The 15716-nt window shown below is 32.4% G+C and overlaps 2 protein-coding genes across 3 annotated transcripts; both read left to right on the forward strand.

The window, feature by feature from the left end:
* The first annotated feature begins 3527 nt into the window (after window positions 1-3527).
* On the forward strand, window positions 3528-6201 carry LOC120115168 (receptor-like protein 12). The gene is made up of 5 exons (XM_039135940.1): window positions 3528-4229; window positions 4321-4810; window positions 4873-4936; window positions 5442-5559; window positions 6151-6201. The coding sequence occupies exons 1-5, from the start codon at window positions 3528-3530 to the stop codon at window positions 6199-6201; spliced, it is 1425 nt and encodes a 474-aa protein (XP_038991871.1).
* Window positions 6202-8386: 2185 nt separating this feature from the next.
* LOC120115159 (putative defensin-like protein 170) lies at window positions 8387-15446 on the forward strand. Of its 2 annotated transcripts, none has more exons than XM_039135933.1 (2): window positions 8387-8472; window positions 15252-15446. In XM_039135933.1, exons 1-2 carry the CDS (start codon window positions 8418-8420, stop codon window positions 15428-15430), a joined length of 234 nt encoding a protein of 77 aa, XP_038991864.1. In that variant the 5' UTR covers window positions 8387-8417; the 3' UTR covers window positions 15431-15446. The 2 variants fall into 2 exon arrangements, with proteins under 2 accessions (XP_038991864.1, XP_038991863.1); XM_039135932.1 differs by lacking the exon at window positions 15252-15446 and adding an exon at window positions 9236-9555 and having other exon boundaries at window positions 8388-8472.
* Window positions 15447-15716: the final 270 nt, after the last annotated feature.

The raw sequence follows: 15716 nt of genomic DNA on the forward strand, positions 1-15716 counted from the left end.
ATTTCACCCTCGTCTTCTTCCCTTTGATGCAATGCTCACAAAAAGCTAATTTGCAAGCCCGAGCACCCTTCAATAATCCTTGATCTATCAGTAATTTCAAGGATTTTTCACCAACATGCCCCAAGCGCATATGCCATAACCTGGTTGCTTCTGACTCCTGTTCATCAGTAGAAGCTGCCACTGCTGCTGTCCCAACAATTGTACTACCCAGAAAGTAATACACATTGTTTCTTTTTCGGATTCCCTTCATTATCACCAGTGCACCAGAGATAATCCTCATAATCCCATCTTTTGCCCTCACTTCTAAACCTTTTGACTCTAAGGTTCCCACAGAGATGAGATTTCTCATTAAATCTGGTACATAATGGACACCTGTTAAGGTTCTGATTGATCCATCCTGATTCCTCAAGCGAATTGAACCAATCCCAAGTGTGTCAAGAGGGGAATTATTTGCTGTGTAGACAATTCCACCTTTTAGTTCTTTAAAATCAAAGAACCATTCTCTATTGGGGGTCATATGGTGGCTACAAGCTGAATCTAACAGCCATGAACTGGAACAGCTGGTTGATGGCGTAGCAGCGAATGCGAAATCTGAATCTCCATCATCATACTCGACCACATTTGATTCTGAGACAGCCTTCCCCCTTTCAGGTTTGCCTTTATTCTTTAGCTTGGGACATTCTTTCTTCCAGTGCCCTTTTTCTCGACAAAAAGCACATTCATCTTTGCTCAATCTGGACTTTGACTTCGATCTCCCTCTGCTTCCTTTATTCTGACTCTTGGAACGGCCTCTAACAACAAGAGCTTCTGCTTCGACACTTGTGTTTTCTTGTTTGTCTTTCTTTCTCAATTCATAACTATACAAGGCAGCAGTTACTTCACTGAGAGACACATCAACCTTCCCATGAAGTAGAGTAGTTTCAAGATACTCAAACTCATCAGGAAGTGATCCCATCAACATCAGAGCCAGATCTTCGTCTTCAAAAGTCACGTCCATATTCATCAGATCAGTCACCAGCTGATTAAAGCTAGTAATGTGATCATTCATAGTGGTACCTGGTACATAGTTGAAGCGGAACAGTCTCTTTTTCATGTAGAGTTTGTTCTGACCGCTTTTCTTCAAAAATTTCTCCTCCAGTGCCTTCCACAATTTACTTGCAGAAGTTTCCTTAGAAAATGCATACTTCTGCTCTCTAGAAAGACACGATCGAATAGTACCACATGCCATTCTATTGATCCTCTTCCATTCTTTCTCCTCAACATCATCTGGTTTCTCTCCTTCAATAGCAATGTCTAGACCCTGCTGAAATAGGGCATCTAGAACCTCGCTTTGCCACATGCCGAAATGACCGGTGCCATCAAAAATCTCCACTGCAAATCTAACATTTGTCACAGCATTTCTTGCCAAAATTGAAGATGAAGAAGCGTCTGCCATTTCTGCTACAAATTCTATTTAATAGCTGCCAATGCAGAATGTCAATTATCCCAAGGAAATTTTTCTGATGTGGAAGATCAGCCTAAGCCGCAACCACAGAGCATACTAAAATAAACCAAGAGCTCTGATACCAATTGTTGTGAAATTCGGGTTAATTTCCACCAATAACAGATTCACCGTGAAAACTATTATCTAGGTGACTAGTGTGAAAACGATTGTACTAAAAATCACCCCAAGGTAGATTCCCAGGAAAGAGGAGGGGTCACAATGGTCCCTCTTAAAACCCACTTTCCTTAGACAGAACTACCAAGACAAGTAATTTTAATAGGACAATAATTGACAACAACTATACCCGACAATAGCTATTAAATAGACATAAAAGAGAACACCAAAATATTTCACTAATAGAGGAAATATTACAAAGAGAGAAAGAATACAAATAGCCTTTAAAATAGAAGAAGGCTTATATTTGTGGGATGATTAACTAAGGAGGAGGAGGGCTTTATTTATAACAAAAGAATTTCCCCTCCTCCTTATACACAACCAATGTGGGACTTTTGCCAAAAACCAACATACTATGCCCCAAATTTTGCTTTCTCTTCCAAATTTGAGCTTTGGGATGTCAACACTGATTGTTGCTCCTGGGAAGGAGTTACGTGTGATGCTCTTGGTCATGTCATTGGGCTCGATCTTAGTTACAAGAACCTTGCAGGCAGCTTTCACTCCATTTTCGATCTCCATCATCTTCAACGCCTTAACCTTGCTGGAAACAACTTTAACACCACTCTGTTTTCGTATGGGTTTGATAAACTACCAAATCTAATTCATCTAAACCTTTCAAGCTCATGTATCCAAGGCCAAATTCCAGTGAAGATATCTTACTTAACAAGGTTAGTATCTCTTGATCTATCAAGTCAAGCTGATTGCATTCTGAGTGGGTATTTTCCAACAGAAATTCTATTATTGCCAAAAATCCAAAGCATTGACCTTTCATATAATGGTCAACTAATGGGTCAGTTGCCAGAATTTTCATCAAACAGTGCTTTACGGAGTTTGTCACTTTCATATACAAATTTTAGTGGGAAACTACCTGAATCAATAGGTAACCTTAAGTTCTTGACAGATTTAACTCTTATAGGTTGTAATTTTTTGGGATCCATTCCATCATCAATTGCAAATCTTAGTCGCCTGGAGCACCTTAATCTCGGAAATAATAACTTCAGTGGTTTAATCCCTCCATTTAGTAGATTTGGAGTTCCAAATCTTGCATATCTAGAATTGGGTGGGAACAAGCTTTATGGATCAATAACTGCTTCTTTGTTTACACTTCCATCATTACGGTTCTTGTCTCTTGGAGAAAATCAATTGGTTGGAAAAATTGACGAGTTCCCCAATGCATCATCTTCATTGATTGAGGTATTAAGTTTAGGCAATAATGATTTAACAGGACTAATCCCAAGTTCAATCCTTCAACTTCCAAGGCTAGAATGGCTTTATCTTGGAGGCAATAGCTTTAGTTCCATGAACCTTTCCTTGTTTGTCCAAATGAAGAATTTAAGGGATCTTGACCTATCCAATATAAGCTTGTTTATTGAAAGGAGCAACAGAAGTATTCATTTCCCCCAATTAGAGATCCTAATATTAGGATCATGCAACCTCACTGAATTTCCAGGATTCATCAAAACACTGGATAAGTTGACTCTTCTAGATCTTTCTAACAACCACATCCATGGTGTTGTGCCTAATTGGTTGTGGAAGACCACTCTTTCTTATGTAAACCTTTCTTTCAATCCCATTGATTTTCCAAAACATCTTCCCTTGAGTGATGCAAACTTCTCTATACCAATGTTGAGCCACTTATATCTGGGATCATGTAACATAAGTGCATTTCCTGAGTTCTTAAGGAGTCAAAAAATTTAGAAATACTTGACCTTTCGAATAACCGAATAAGTGGAGCAATACCAAACTGGGTGTGGAAGAAAGTTTAGTTGATCTGAATCTTTCTTATAATCATCTCTCATCTTTGGACCAACTTTTACCCAACCGGAGTTTAACTTCTTCTCAGGCCTTTTTGCTTCTACCTATTTGTGATATGAGTGGATTATCCTTTTTAGATGCATCTCATAACAATTTGAGTGGTCCCATTCCAAATTGCTTAGGCAATATGAGTTCCCTCGAATATTTGGATCTTCATGAAAATAACTTTAGTGGTATCTTACCGGATTTTGAAAAAGCACCCAATTTGTGGGTACTCAACGTTAGAAAGAATAAACTGGAAGGGAAGTTGCCAAGATCATTGGCAGAATGTACTCCGCTTCAAGTCTTGGATGTGGGAAACAACATGCTGCGTGATACATTCCCTTTTTGGTTGGAGAAATTACCTGCGTTGAAAGTTCTAATTTTGCGGGAAAATAGATTTTATGGTGAAATTAAAAATTTCAAACATAAAATTGTTTTCCCGACTTTGGACGTGTTGGACATTGCTTCTAACGAGTTTTCCGGTGAACTATCCGTTGATTTCTTTCAAGCCAGTCAGCTACGGTCGCTCAAAATCAGTGGGAATAAATTTGAAGGGAAGCTGCCAAGATCATTAGCCACTTGCTCAAAACTTGAAGTTTTGGACCTTGGAAACAATATGGTTCATGATACATTCCCGATCTGGTTGATGAAGTCGCCTTCCTTGAAGGTTCTCATTCTCCGAGAAAACAGATTTCATGGTACAATTGAAGACTTGGACATTGGACATGATTTTCAAACCTGCGAATACTGGACATTACTTCCAACAATTTTTCTGGTGACTTTTCCACTAAATTTTTGCAATGTTTGAAGGCAATGATGCAGATGAGTAATGGCAACAAGCTGAGTTGGAGTACATCGGAAGGCAGTACAACGGAGGGGAGTATTATGAAGATTCTGTGACTATTGTCAATAAAGGGGTTGAATTGTTCTATGAGAAGGTCTTGACCATTCTTACTTGTCTTGACCTTTCCAACAATAGTTTCCATGGGAGAATACCTGAAGACATACATATTTTGAGGTCACTCAAAGTGCTAAACTTGTCCCATAATAGTTTCTCTGGCGAAATCCCATCAGCACTTGACAACCTAAAAGAGCTCGAGTCTTTGGATCTCTCAATGAACAACCTGTCAGGTAAGATTCCTCCGCAGCTTACAGGTCTAACTTTCCTGGCAGCATTCAACTTGTCTTACAACCAACTTGAAGGGAGCATACCACAAGCAACCAATTCATTACATTTTCAAACGGCTCTTACATTGGGAATCCAAAGTTATGTGGGCCGCCATTGTCGAGGAAATGCAATGATGTTGGTCTTCCAATGTCACCACCTCCTCCAGGGGAAAATGAAGAGGATTCATGGTTAGATGCTATGTCTACTTGGCAAATTGCTTTGACAAGCTATGCTAGTTGTTTGGTCGCAGGGATATGTATCGGATTTACAGTGCTGAATGAGTATGGAAACAAATGGGTTTACAAGTTCCAAAAGTATGGGAAAAGAAGCAGAAGAAAATTCATATTTCAAAATCAGCTGTAAGCATTTCCTTTTGAAACTGAAGTTTTTCTAATTTAAAAAGATAGTTGTTACAAACTATGAATTTTCCTATTGTTTGTGGACGATTCAAGTTAATCCTTTGTGTAATATATTCTCGTTTGCCCTAAACCGTTAATTCCGTTAAAAACGGAAAGAGTAAATTATATATTTAGCCTCTCAACTATTTTCATGGTTTCGTTTTGGTCAACCAAATATTTGTACCTAGTTGCAATCTAAAATCAAAGGTGGCGGCTCATTCTGTTTGCATCGCCAGAAGACTCTTTAGATAGAGAAATGAAAGAGGTGACAAAGGGGCCTTTGTTGTTCCTGATAATGCTGTTACATATACTCGCCCTTGTATGATTCGAGTAAATCCTTTCCGTAACTTACTTCCTATGCAATAGGAAAAAAATTCTTAAATCCAAATAACAAGATCGTTTTCTTTCTATTTTGTTGAAGGATCCAATCTCTTCGGAATGATTCTGTTAGAGCCCTCTCTTTGGTATGGATTAATTCTGGCGGAAATGATTTCCATGCACTAGTAATGTTTCGCATGGTTCTGCTTAGGAGGGAGCAGGTTGGCAGCAGCATTTTCATATTTAGCCAGAACGACTGTTCTCCAAATGTTGTTCACTTTGGTCCTCCTGAGGCCCTATTTTCAACCTAGACTGATGGATCCCAATCCCTCCGACCTCTTTCGGCTGCTGCATTCGCTCCTTTTATGGGGTGAAGCTTTCGCTCTTTCTAAGATCCATACCAAAAGATTCTGTGATAAAATGAGACATTGTTCAGAGGCCCGAGAATGTGTTCTGGAAGTTTACATAGGCACGGGCCAACAAAGGTTCAACGGACGGGGCAGAGCCAGGACCTAAAGGGGTGGAGTGGTTATTGGTGGTGAAAATGGAAGGGTTCAACGGGGCAAGATTGGTTCATGCAAACCCTCTTAATAGTCACTGAAACAAGTGGTGAAGGGATAAATTGTCACCACACAATCGAAAAGCCGGACTGTGTCATGATAGCATAATCCAATGGAGTTTTTTAACTCCTGATGTTATTTCTTGAGTTATGCTAAGTGATGAATTTGATCTTCCAATGCCACCTCCTCCATGGTAAGATGAAGAAGATTCATGGTTAGATGCTATGTCTACTTGGCAAATTGCTTTGATAGGCTATGCCAGTGGGTTGGTCATTGGGTTATGCTTTGGATATCCAGTTCTGATTGAGGGGAAACAAATGGGTTGGCTATTTCATGATGAACATGAAATAATACCTATGTGACCTTTTTGAATAGAACACTAAACTGATTTATGCCACCAAAGTCTTTACATATCCTAAAGGTATCATAACCAATGGTGGAACCTAAGTGAGACTAATGATGCCATGGCCTTCTCAAAATTTAAAAAATTATAATTTGTACTTTTAAAAATTTTAAAATATTTAATTTGGACTCCCAAAATTTTTAGAAATTCATATTAAATTTTAAACTTTTGAATGTTCTTAATTGAACCCCTTCCATAATTTATAAAAACTATCATTAAGCCTCTCGAAATTTCAAAAATTTAGTTAGACCATAACTTTTTAGAAAAAAATACATAATTAAATCCTTCAAAAAATTTAAAAATTTTAATTAAACTTCTTAAATTTTTAATGTTTAAATTAATCCTTCTAATCTATATCGCAAAATTTCGCCACTGATTATAATATCTTTAATTCACATCATTGATCGCAACTTTACTAGAAATGTCATCTCATAGAGAGACATCAATTTATTATCAAAGATAGTTTCACTATGAGCCAACCAAAGTTTGAGCAGGCGACAACCAGGAAATATTAATCATAGTCTCTTATCTGACAAGTGCACATCAAAACAAAAATAAATAAATACATAAATAAATAAACTAAACAATTCTGATAAGAATTTTAAGCTAAAATAAATGAAAATTTAACTTAAATTTGACGAGTTCTGATTTAATTTTATAGAATTTCAGTTTTATTTGAAAATAACAGTATAATTGATCTTTATATATTTAAAGATAATTACTAAAATATCCCTCTATGTATATACAATTGAATCTTTATTTTATCTAATAAAAATAATTTTTAATATTCAGGTCAGATCATATTTTACTTTAAAATTCAATTCGAATAAAAATTTTCTAGACTCAGATAAAATCAATATCAAATAAGAGATATAATTCCCGGATCAAGTTCGAATCGATTAAAATCTTATCAAACCCGACCCATTACATTTCATAGACACATTACATTTCATAGACAATTCACACCCTTGGAAAAGGGTGGACCAGAAGCAGTCAACTAAAAAAACATTATTTTTATTAAACAAATTTATTAACAAACTATTAAAATTTATTGTTTTGAATAAGTAAAATGGGGAAAAATTGGTAACAAGTATTCTCGGAAGATTGTCAACAAAATACCTAGGTTTTTCTTGAAATAATAAATGACCTAAAGTGTGAACAACAAAATACCTAGGTTTTTCTTGAAATAATAAATGACCTAAAGTGTGAACAAAAGAAGAATGGCATGAATTAATTGTCATTTAGGGGAACAAGACATTAAATTTCTGAGTAAGATTTAATTATTAGTATTATAGATAAAAAAAATTAGATAAAAAAATTTGATATTATTTTTTATTAAATTGAGTTAAGTACAAATCAATAGCGGTTCAAATATAACTCTTAACTATTTGACATTAAACGCTCACACCCATGGCATTCCTGGTACTCAAACTCGAGACCTCAAGGAATAACAACAATTCTTTTATCACCGAGGTACACAAACTATGACCTTTATTCTAAATTGATCCTCAAACTTTTAACATTTCAATTTCATCCAAAATTGTATGTATATACTAATCACATCCTTCTTAATAAAATTGTTAGGCCAAATTATTTATTATATGTTTGAAAAAAATAAATTTAGGTTAAACTATGATGGAAACTAACTACATATTTGGATGAATTTGGGGATAAATTTGGAAAATTCAAAAGTTTGGATACCAATTTAGTATGATTCATAGTTTGGGATGGAATTGAAATGGTCAAAAGTTTAAGGATTAATTTAAAGTAAGACTCGTAGTTTAGGGATGAAATTAGAATATTCAAAAGTTTAAGGACCAATTTAAAATGATTATTATACGTGAAATATGAACAAAAAGAACAAGGCTAACAATAAAATGGAAAATGACCTGAACATTGACTTGACCATATTTGACATTTCCTTAGAAAACCTCAATTTCCATTCTTTACGAAGCAACTTCACAAAGAAATAATTTAGGAAATATATTAAAAACTTACAAAGAAATTATTATATATTTTTTAATTCCCAAAATATTGCCTATAAATAATCCTACTCGAGCTAAACATTCATCATCACACTCATTACTTTCTTTTAAGCCACTTAGTAAAAAGAAACATGAAAACCCTTCCATTTTCTGCCGTTTTCCTCATTGTTCTCTTCATTGCTGCAGGTAATTTTTTCTCTTTTAACAATTACTGTGTTGATTATCTTTTAAACATTCTATGTTTTGATTTAGAAGATAATTAGATTTTTATGTTTAATTTTGTTGTATTTATTTAATGATCTAAGTAGAGATTAATTATTTTTTTGTATATATTTTTTAAGGTAAAGTACATAAATGATCCCTTGACTGTAAGCCACTACTTTGTTGAGTCATCGACTATTAAAATTTATAAAATGTCCCCCCTGTTATAGGGCGTTTCTTTGTTGAGTTCCGCGATTATTAAAAGTTACAAAATGGTCATCTAACTATGTATGTGTTCCAAACTCATCATTTTCTGTTAAAAAAATTGATGACCGTATGAGTTTGATGTTAACCTACTGACTTGATATGATAAAATATGATCCCAAAAACGTTTGAGTTGTATTTTATAGATCGAGTTTCCATTTACACTATATCGTCAAGCTAGTGCTTGAAAGCAACGACAGTGCCTGTGGGCATCATTAAAATATGATTTTATTATATTTTAATAAGTAGGTTAACGTCCAATTCAGACAACTCTCAAATTTTCAACGAAAAATGATGAGTTTGAAACATATGAATAATGAGATGACCATTTTGTAATTGTTAATAGTCAATGAACTCAAAAAAGAATCGGCGTATAATTGGGAGATCATTATTTAATTTTTAATAGTCGGGAGACTCAAAAAAGTAGAACTCTATAGTCGGGGAACCATTTGTGTATTTGATCCTATTTTCTATTTTTGTATAGGGAATGAGTCAAAGATGGTAAATGCAATAGGAAGCTGTGATGTGATGGGGCATGGCGGGGGGTGCGAAATAAACGAATGCTTCAATGGATGCAGGGCCAAGTTCGGTCAAGATGCTCATGGCTTTTGCTTCACTATCCATACTTCCGACGACACTTGCATCTGTCGTCACCCTTGTTAATCAATAACCATACTTTATTTCCAGTAGTTTTTATTTCTACGTTAGTGCATCGCATGTATTTGCTATGCTATTTATATTAAATAAATTGACGTTTACCCAGAACGTCGTATGTCACACATATTTGATTTGGCTATCTGAAGCGTCTGGGACGGTCTGAAGCAATCTGAACCGTTGGACTATCAACCAAATCCAACAACTGATATCAATGGTGACTGGATTATGAAATATTTTAGTACTAAAGTTTAATCATGGCATTAGCAGATCCAACGGTTGAAATACTAACAGCAGATAGAGTTTCTTTACGACCTTGCTTAAGGTTTGGACCCTGGACTACTTTACCCCATATTATTAAAGAAAAAGATTATATCTAAATACTTGAAAACATGCATATCTAAATAATGTTGGATTTGAGAAGCTCATAAGATTTTCCGAATCTCATATCGTTTACGTATGAAGTTTTCAAGTGTTTAAATATAATCATTTAAAACGTACATTTTAATAGGTGATTAAACATAAGGATAATATATATGCACATCGCAACCACCCGACTTGTTCCCGTACAAATACATTTCATCCAGTTAAGGAATTGTTTTTAGCGAGACATTCTCTTAAGCTAAAGCTTCTTGTTTTATGATTCTCTAATAAAATCTTTATTGATGAGCAAAAAAAAAAATCAAATTACATCTCTCATTCTAAATTAGCTCTTAAATTTTTTAACCTTTCAATTCCATCTCCAAACTATCGTCATCACTTTATATTAGTCACCAAACTTCTATGTGTTTTAGTTTCATCTCAAACTATTGATATATGTTAATTGCATCTCATGTTATAATAAAATCATTAAGTTAATCTATATTATTATATATTTGAAAAAGAATCAGGTTAAACTATGTTTGAAACTAATAAATATTTGGATGAATTTCTGGATGAAATAGGAAGATTAGAAGTTTTTAGACCGCACTAGAGTTAGGGTTATAATTTAATAATAAAATTAGAATGTTCAAAAGTTTGAGAACTAATTTAGAATTAGAGACATATTTTAAGATAAAATTAAAATTTTAAATATTTAAGTATCAATTTAAAACGAGACTAGTAACCAAAAAACGTGTGAATCAATTAACTCGTAATTATACTTAATTTCCTTTAGTTTTTGTTTCTATGTTAGTGACCATATATTATGATTTTTGAAATCAATGAGAAAAAGTGGACAAAACACAAATATAATTGATCAATCCCGTAGTTGATCCTTAAATAAATTGATGTTTAAATATTAATTCATCCAATGGCTCACGTATTCCAATTTAATTCTAGTCCATATGTTCAAGAATAGAAAGAATCAAATATTTGGTGGATAAAATTACATTATTTTAAAAAATAATCCTAATCAAAATTTGAAACCCTAATGTTTTCCGACGCCGGTGGGCATCGGGAAGCGGCACAATGGGCAAATATGACTGGTATTCAGCCACTTCTCGATACAATCTCCATGGAAGAGATGAGAACACGGCATGCAAGTGGCGTCCTCCATTCTAGACGACGCCAACTTCTCCATGCAAATCATGCATTCGGTACCATCGCCTTCAAGAACTTTCACTTTCTTCAAAGCCCGGATCGATTCTCTCGTCGCCGGCACCGGCTTCGGATCTTCCCGCATCGATAACTCCATCGCCATCGCGGCTAACTCACCCTCCTCGTATTCCCTTGTCACGATCTTTTTAACTCGAAAAATTATCCTCAGCACGTTGTGGAATTCATTGTTGTTTCGATTCTTAATTTTCTTCTTCTCTTCTTCTAAAATCAAGTCGGTATAGGAGAATGCTCGATCCAATATCATTACAAGGCTGCCTCGATCGAGCCATCCGGCTTGGAGTAAACGACGAGCGACGAGGCTGCGGTGTCGATAGGAGCTGACCAAAAATTCGGGTAAAGTAATGAACTCGTCGGCGTTATCTTCATGCCGAGCACACCATCGAAGACGGCCATTGTCATCCTCATGAAACGTACGTATCTCAAGATGAAATTCGATCAGGGAAAAGTTAGCAACATTGTTTGAACGATAGTGGTCTACCGTCAGTTCAAAACGCGGTTCGCTACTTGCCATTGATGAACGCTGCTACTCTCTTCAAAAACAAAACGCTATAAAGGTTTGCTCGGGTAAAATACTTCAGAACTGGGATATATATATATATATATATATGTGTGTACATGTACATGTGGAATAACATAAGATATTCAGTCTTTTATTAGGATTCGAAATTCAAACCTATTAACGAAGGGATTTTATATTTTGTTTTTAAACAAAGAATACATACTTATCCTCTTGTTCTCTTTTAGATTTTTCTTTTAGTGAAGGACAAGGTAATTTTTAATAATAAATTAAATTTATATTAAATATAATTTTAAGATATATAAAAAATTAATATTAAATATATTTTTCTTTAATCTTAATTTATTATTATTATTATTATTTATTTGGACAAGGTATTTTTAATGATAAAATTAATATTTCATTTAAATTTTAATTATAAAATATATAAATAATAATATAAAATATAAGATGATTCTTTCACGCTCAACGAGCGACGATGAGCACCATTAATAAAATATAAATTAATTTATAAAACGTTAAAATTCTAAAGGACTCGACGTATAATTATAAAGTAGTTGAAAATTTAAAGGTAAACTATTTGAAATAAAAGGTAAATTATACCAGTGACCACCTAACTATTGTCTCTTTTTATTTTGACCATCATTTTTAAAATTTTGTCAACCAGGTCACTAGAGTACTTAAATGCATTCAATAAAACCATTCGTCATTAATATCTGCACGAAAATATTATGTGTCAGTTAAAATATTTGGTATAATTACACATTTAATAACAGTTACTTATATATTCTATTAATTTGGTTCTAATTTTAATAAATTAAAATAAATTTAACCCTCAAATATGCCAAAGTAGTTAATTGGAAAGGAATCCAATTTAATACCAACCACTACAAATTTTCTTTTCTCTTTATCAACTTTTATTATTTCTAATAATAAAGTAAAATAAATATGCCAACGTTTTGTGATGAGACGTGCCAACATTTCTCCACGTTCTTCGTTTTTTTAGCTAAAAATATATATTTTACATTAATACACACAAGACAACTAGTGTGACAAATTCATGTGTTTAAATTATATATTTCAATGATTTTAGGAGTTTAAATTAGATGTTTTATTTTATTTTGTAATTATTTTTAGACCGCTTGTTTAAAAATATTTATTTTTTATTACTTAGCTATCCAAGTATTATAACTTTATTTTTACCTAATTCGTCGCATTATAAGTAAAATCTAATTATTTTGGAATAATTTTTAAGAGTTTAAATTTTGATTTTACTTAATATAGATGTATTTTTGAAATCAAAGCGTTTGATATTTATTTTTTTTTAAAATCATTTTTTTGTAAGTTTTCTTTTCTTTTCTTTCTTGTTTGTTTTCCAACAAATTGAAAGAATAAGATGAATAAAGACTACTTTGGCACCATTTGATTTGAGGGTTAAGTTTATTTTAATTTATTAAAATTAGGACCAATTGATAAAATATATAAGTAACATGGACTAAATGTGTAATAATATCAAATATTTTAACTGTCACATCAACTATTCCGTTAAATATTAACAACAAGTGGCTTAATTGAATGCATTAAATAGTAAAGTGACCTGATTGACAAAACTTCAACAATGGTGGTCAAAATAAAAAGGGGCAGTAGTTAGGTGATCATTAATGATGCTCATCGTTAGTTACGCTCATCAGTACTGGTTGGGCGTTGTAGAATTTTCCTAAATATATTCTACTTTATTCTTAATTTATTATTCTCTTTTGGATTGCTTTCAGTTTTTAACAAGGTATTTTTTAATAATAAAATTAATATTTTATTTGAATTTAATTATAAAAATATATATTAATATCAAATATATTTTATTTATTTTTTTTAAATTAAAAACTTAATTTATTAAACATATAATATTATTATCAAGTATATTTTTGTTTCTATATATTTGAATTATGTTTTTAATTAATTTTTTAATCATTATTATTTTTTATTAATTTTAATGATTATAAGATAATATATGTTACAAAATTTTTAGTTAATTAACAATAAATATACATGATTTATAAACGTAACTACTCGAATTCGATATATTAAAAAAACCATACTCTCGTTCAATAAGATTTTATTAATTAAAATATATGTTTATTTTATATTCAGATGTGCACAACAATGTTTGATGTAAGTTGTAGCTTTTCAATATACTGCTTATAAATGTATTTATAATTGTAATGGTAATTCTTTTTTTCATTAAATTTAATCGTAAATTATTTTTTATTAAGCCTTTTTATAAGCCCAAATTCATTAACAACCTATAAAATATAATTTTTTTATAAAAATGTAACATCGTTGATGTGAACGGTGAATTTAGGCAGGTCTTGGTCTTGATACCAATACATTCATTTCCTTAAAATAATTAATAAAACGACCTCGACATTGATTTGGACAGATTTGACGTTGACTTTAGAAATTCAGGGAAATTATTCCCTTAATTACCATTCCTAGTGAGAACAACTCCACGAATAATAAATGGGTTAATTATATGGATGATCACTTATATTTTTATTTTATCCGCTTTTGGTAATTGACTTCAAAATACATAAGATATGCTCACCACGAGTTAACCACCGTTAAATACTTTGGTATTATAACACATTTGGTCTATGTTATTTACATATTCTCTCAATGTAGTTATACTTTAATAAATTAAAATAAATTTAATCATACAATCGAATGATGTCACTGTCATTGGTACCACATGTTGTGTCATGTTTCACCATTTAGTTGGAAAACTAACTTTATTTTAATTTAACAAATCAAAGCAAATTGGTGGAAAATAAATATATTAAAATAAAATAATGTTAGTCCTCCAACCGAATGGTGACACACGACACGACACATGACACCAGTTACATGTGACATCATTCGATTGTGTTATTAAATTTTATTTTAATTTATTAAAAGTATGACTAAATCGAGATAATATGTAAATAATAGGGACCAAATGTGTGATTATACCAAAATATCACATCATTTAATCTGTTAATTGTTAACTGCGGTTAATCCGAGGTGACCACATCTTAAATAAATAAAAACTAAAGTGACCATATCTTAATTAAATAAAAAGGAAGGTGAAAATATCTTATGTATTTTGAAATCAGTGACCAAAAGTGCACAAAACACAAATATAAGTGATTATCTGTATAGTTAACATTTAATTAATTTAGGAAATAAATAAAAATATTTACACACTTTCCTAAAGAAAATTACAATGAAATTATTATATTTTTTAAAATTTCCAAAATATTGCCTATAAATAGTTCTACTCAAGCAAAACTTTCCTCTTCTCACTCACTATTTTCACTAAAGCCACTTAGTGGGGAAAAAATGAAAACCCTTTCATTTGCTGCCATTTTTCTCATCGCTCTCTTCATCACTGCAGGTAAAATTTTCTTCTACAAATTATTATTGAATTACAAATCATTTACTCTTTAATATCATCGATGGATTATAAATTAATAACCGTTCATAATTGTTTTAGTCTATTGACGACTTATGTACATTTTATAAATGCAATTATTCAAACGTACATCTCCTAAAAAGAAAAACACTATATTATTAGTCAAACGATTCAATAAATTTTGTTTTATAAACATTTATGTGTTCGTTTGACGGTGTAAATATCGATTATTTTTTTTGGGTATAGTTTTTTTATTATTGATTTTTAATTATTTTTGCATAGGGAATGAGTCAAAGATGGCAAATGCAATAGGAAACTGTGATGTGTTAGGGCACGGTGGAGGGTGCGAAGTAAACGAATGCTTCAATGGATGCAGGGCCAAGTTTGGTGAAGATGCTCATGGCTTTTGCTTCACCGTCAGTGCTCCCGACGACACTTGCATGTGTCGTCACCCTTGTTAATCAATAATAATACTTAGTTTCCATTATTTTTTATTTCTATGTTGGTCCATGCTTTCGCTATCCTATTTTTATTAAATAAATTGATGGTTAATGTCAATAATTTGTTTAATAACTAATGGTTATAGTAAGTGTTTTTATGTTAATCCATGTTTTTGCTATTTTGTTTACTTGTATCAATATCTTCCTTAATAGTTAATGGCCAAATCGATTAAAATGAAATGTCGGTTGTCAAAATGTTCCATAAAAGAATAGGGGTAAAATAGACTAGTTAGTCAATTTTTGGAGT

Source organism: Hibiscus syriacus, unplaced genomic scaffold (genome assembly GCF_006381635.1).
Source record: "Hibiscus syriacus cultivar Baekdansim isolate YM2019G1 unplaced genomic scaffold, ASM638163v2 tig00110258_pilon, whole genome shotgun sequence".
Taxonomy (NCBI): Eukaryota; Viridiplantae; Streptophyta; class Magnoliopsida; order Malvales; family Malvaceae; genus Hibiscus; species Hibiscus syriacus.

Excerpts from the sequence above, each read along its gene's own strand:
- LOC120115159 (XM_039135933.1), top strand. The coding sequence starts at position 8,418 with ATGAAAACCCTTCCATTTTCTGCCGTTTTCCTCATTGTTCTCTTCATT. Across the intron at positions 8,473-15,251 it reads TGTTCTCTTCATTGCTGCAG|GGAATGAGTCAAAGATGGCA; the intron begins GTAATTTTTTCT and ends ATTTTTGCATAG.
- LOC120115168 (XM_039135940.1), top strand. The coding sequence starts at position 3,528 with ATGAGTGGATTATCCTTTTTAGATGCATCTCATAACAATTTGAGTGGT. Across the intron at positions 4,811-4,872 it reads GAAAATGAAGAGGATTCATG|GGATATGTATCGGATTTACA; the intron begins GTTAGATGCTAT and ends GTTTGGTCGCAG. Across the intron at positions 4,937-5,441 it reads TGGGTTTACAAGTTCCAAAA|GATCCAATCTCTTCGGAATG; the intron begins GTATGGGAAAAG and ends ATTTTGTTGAAG.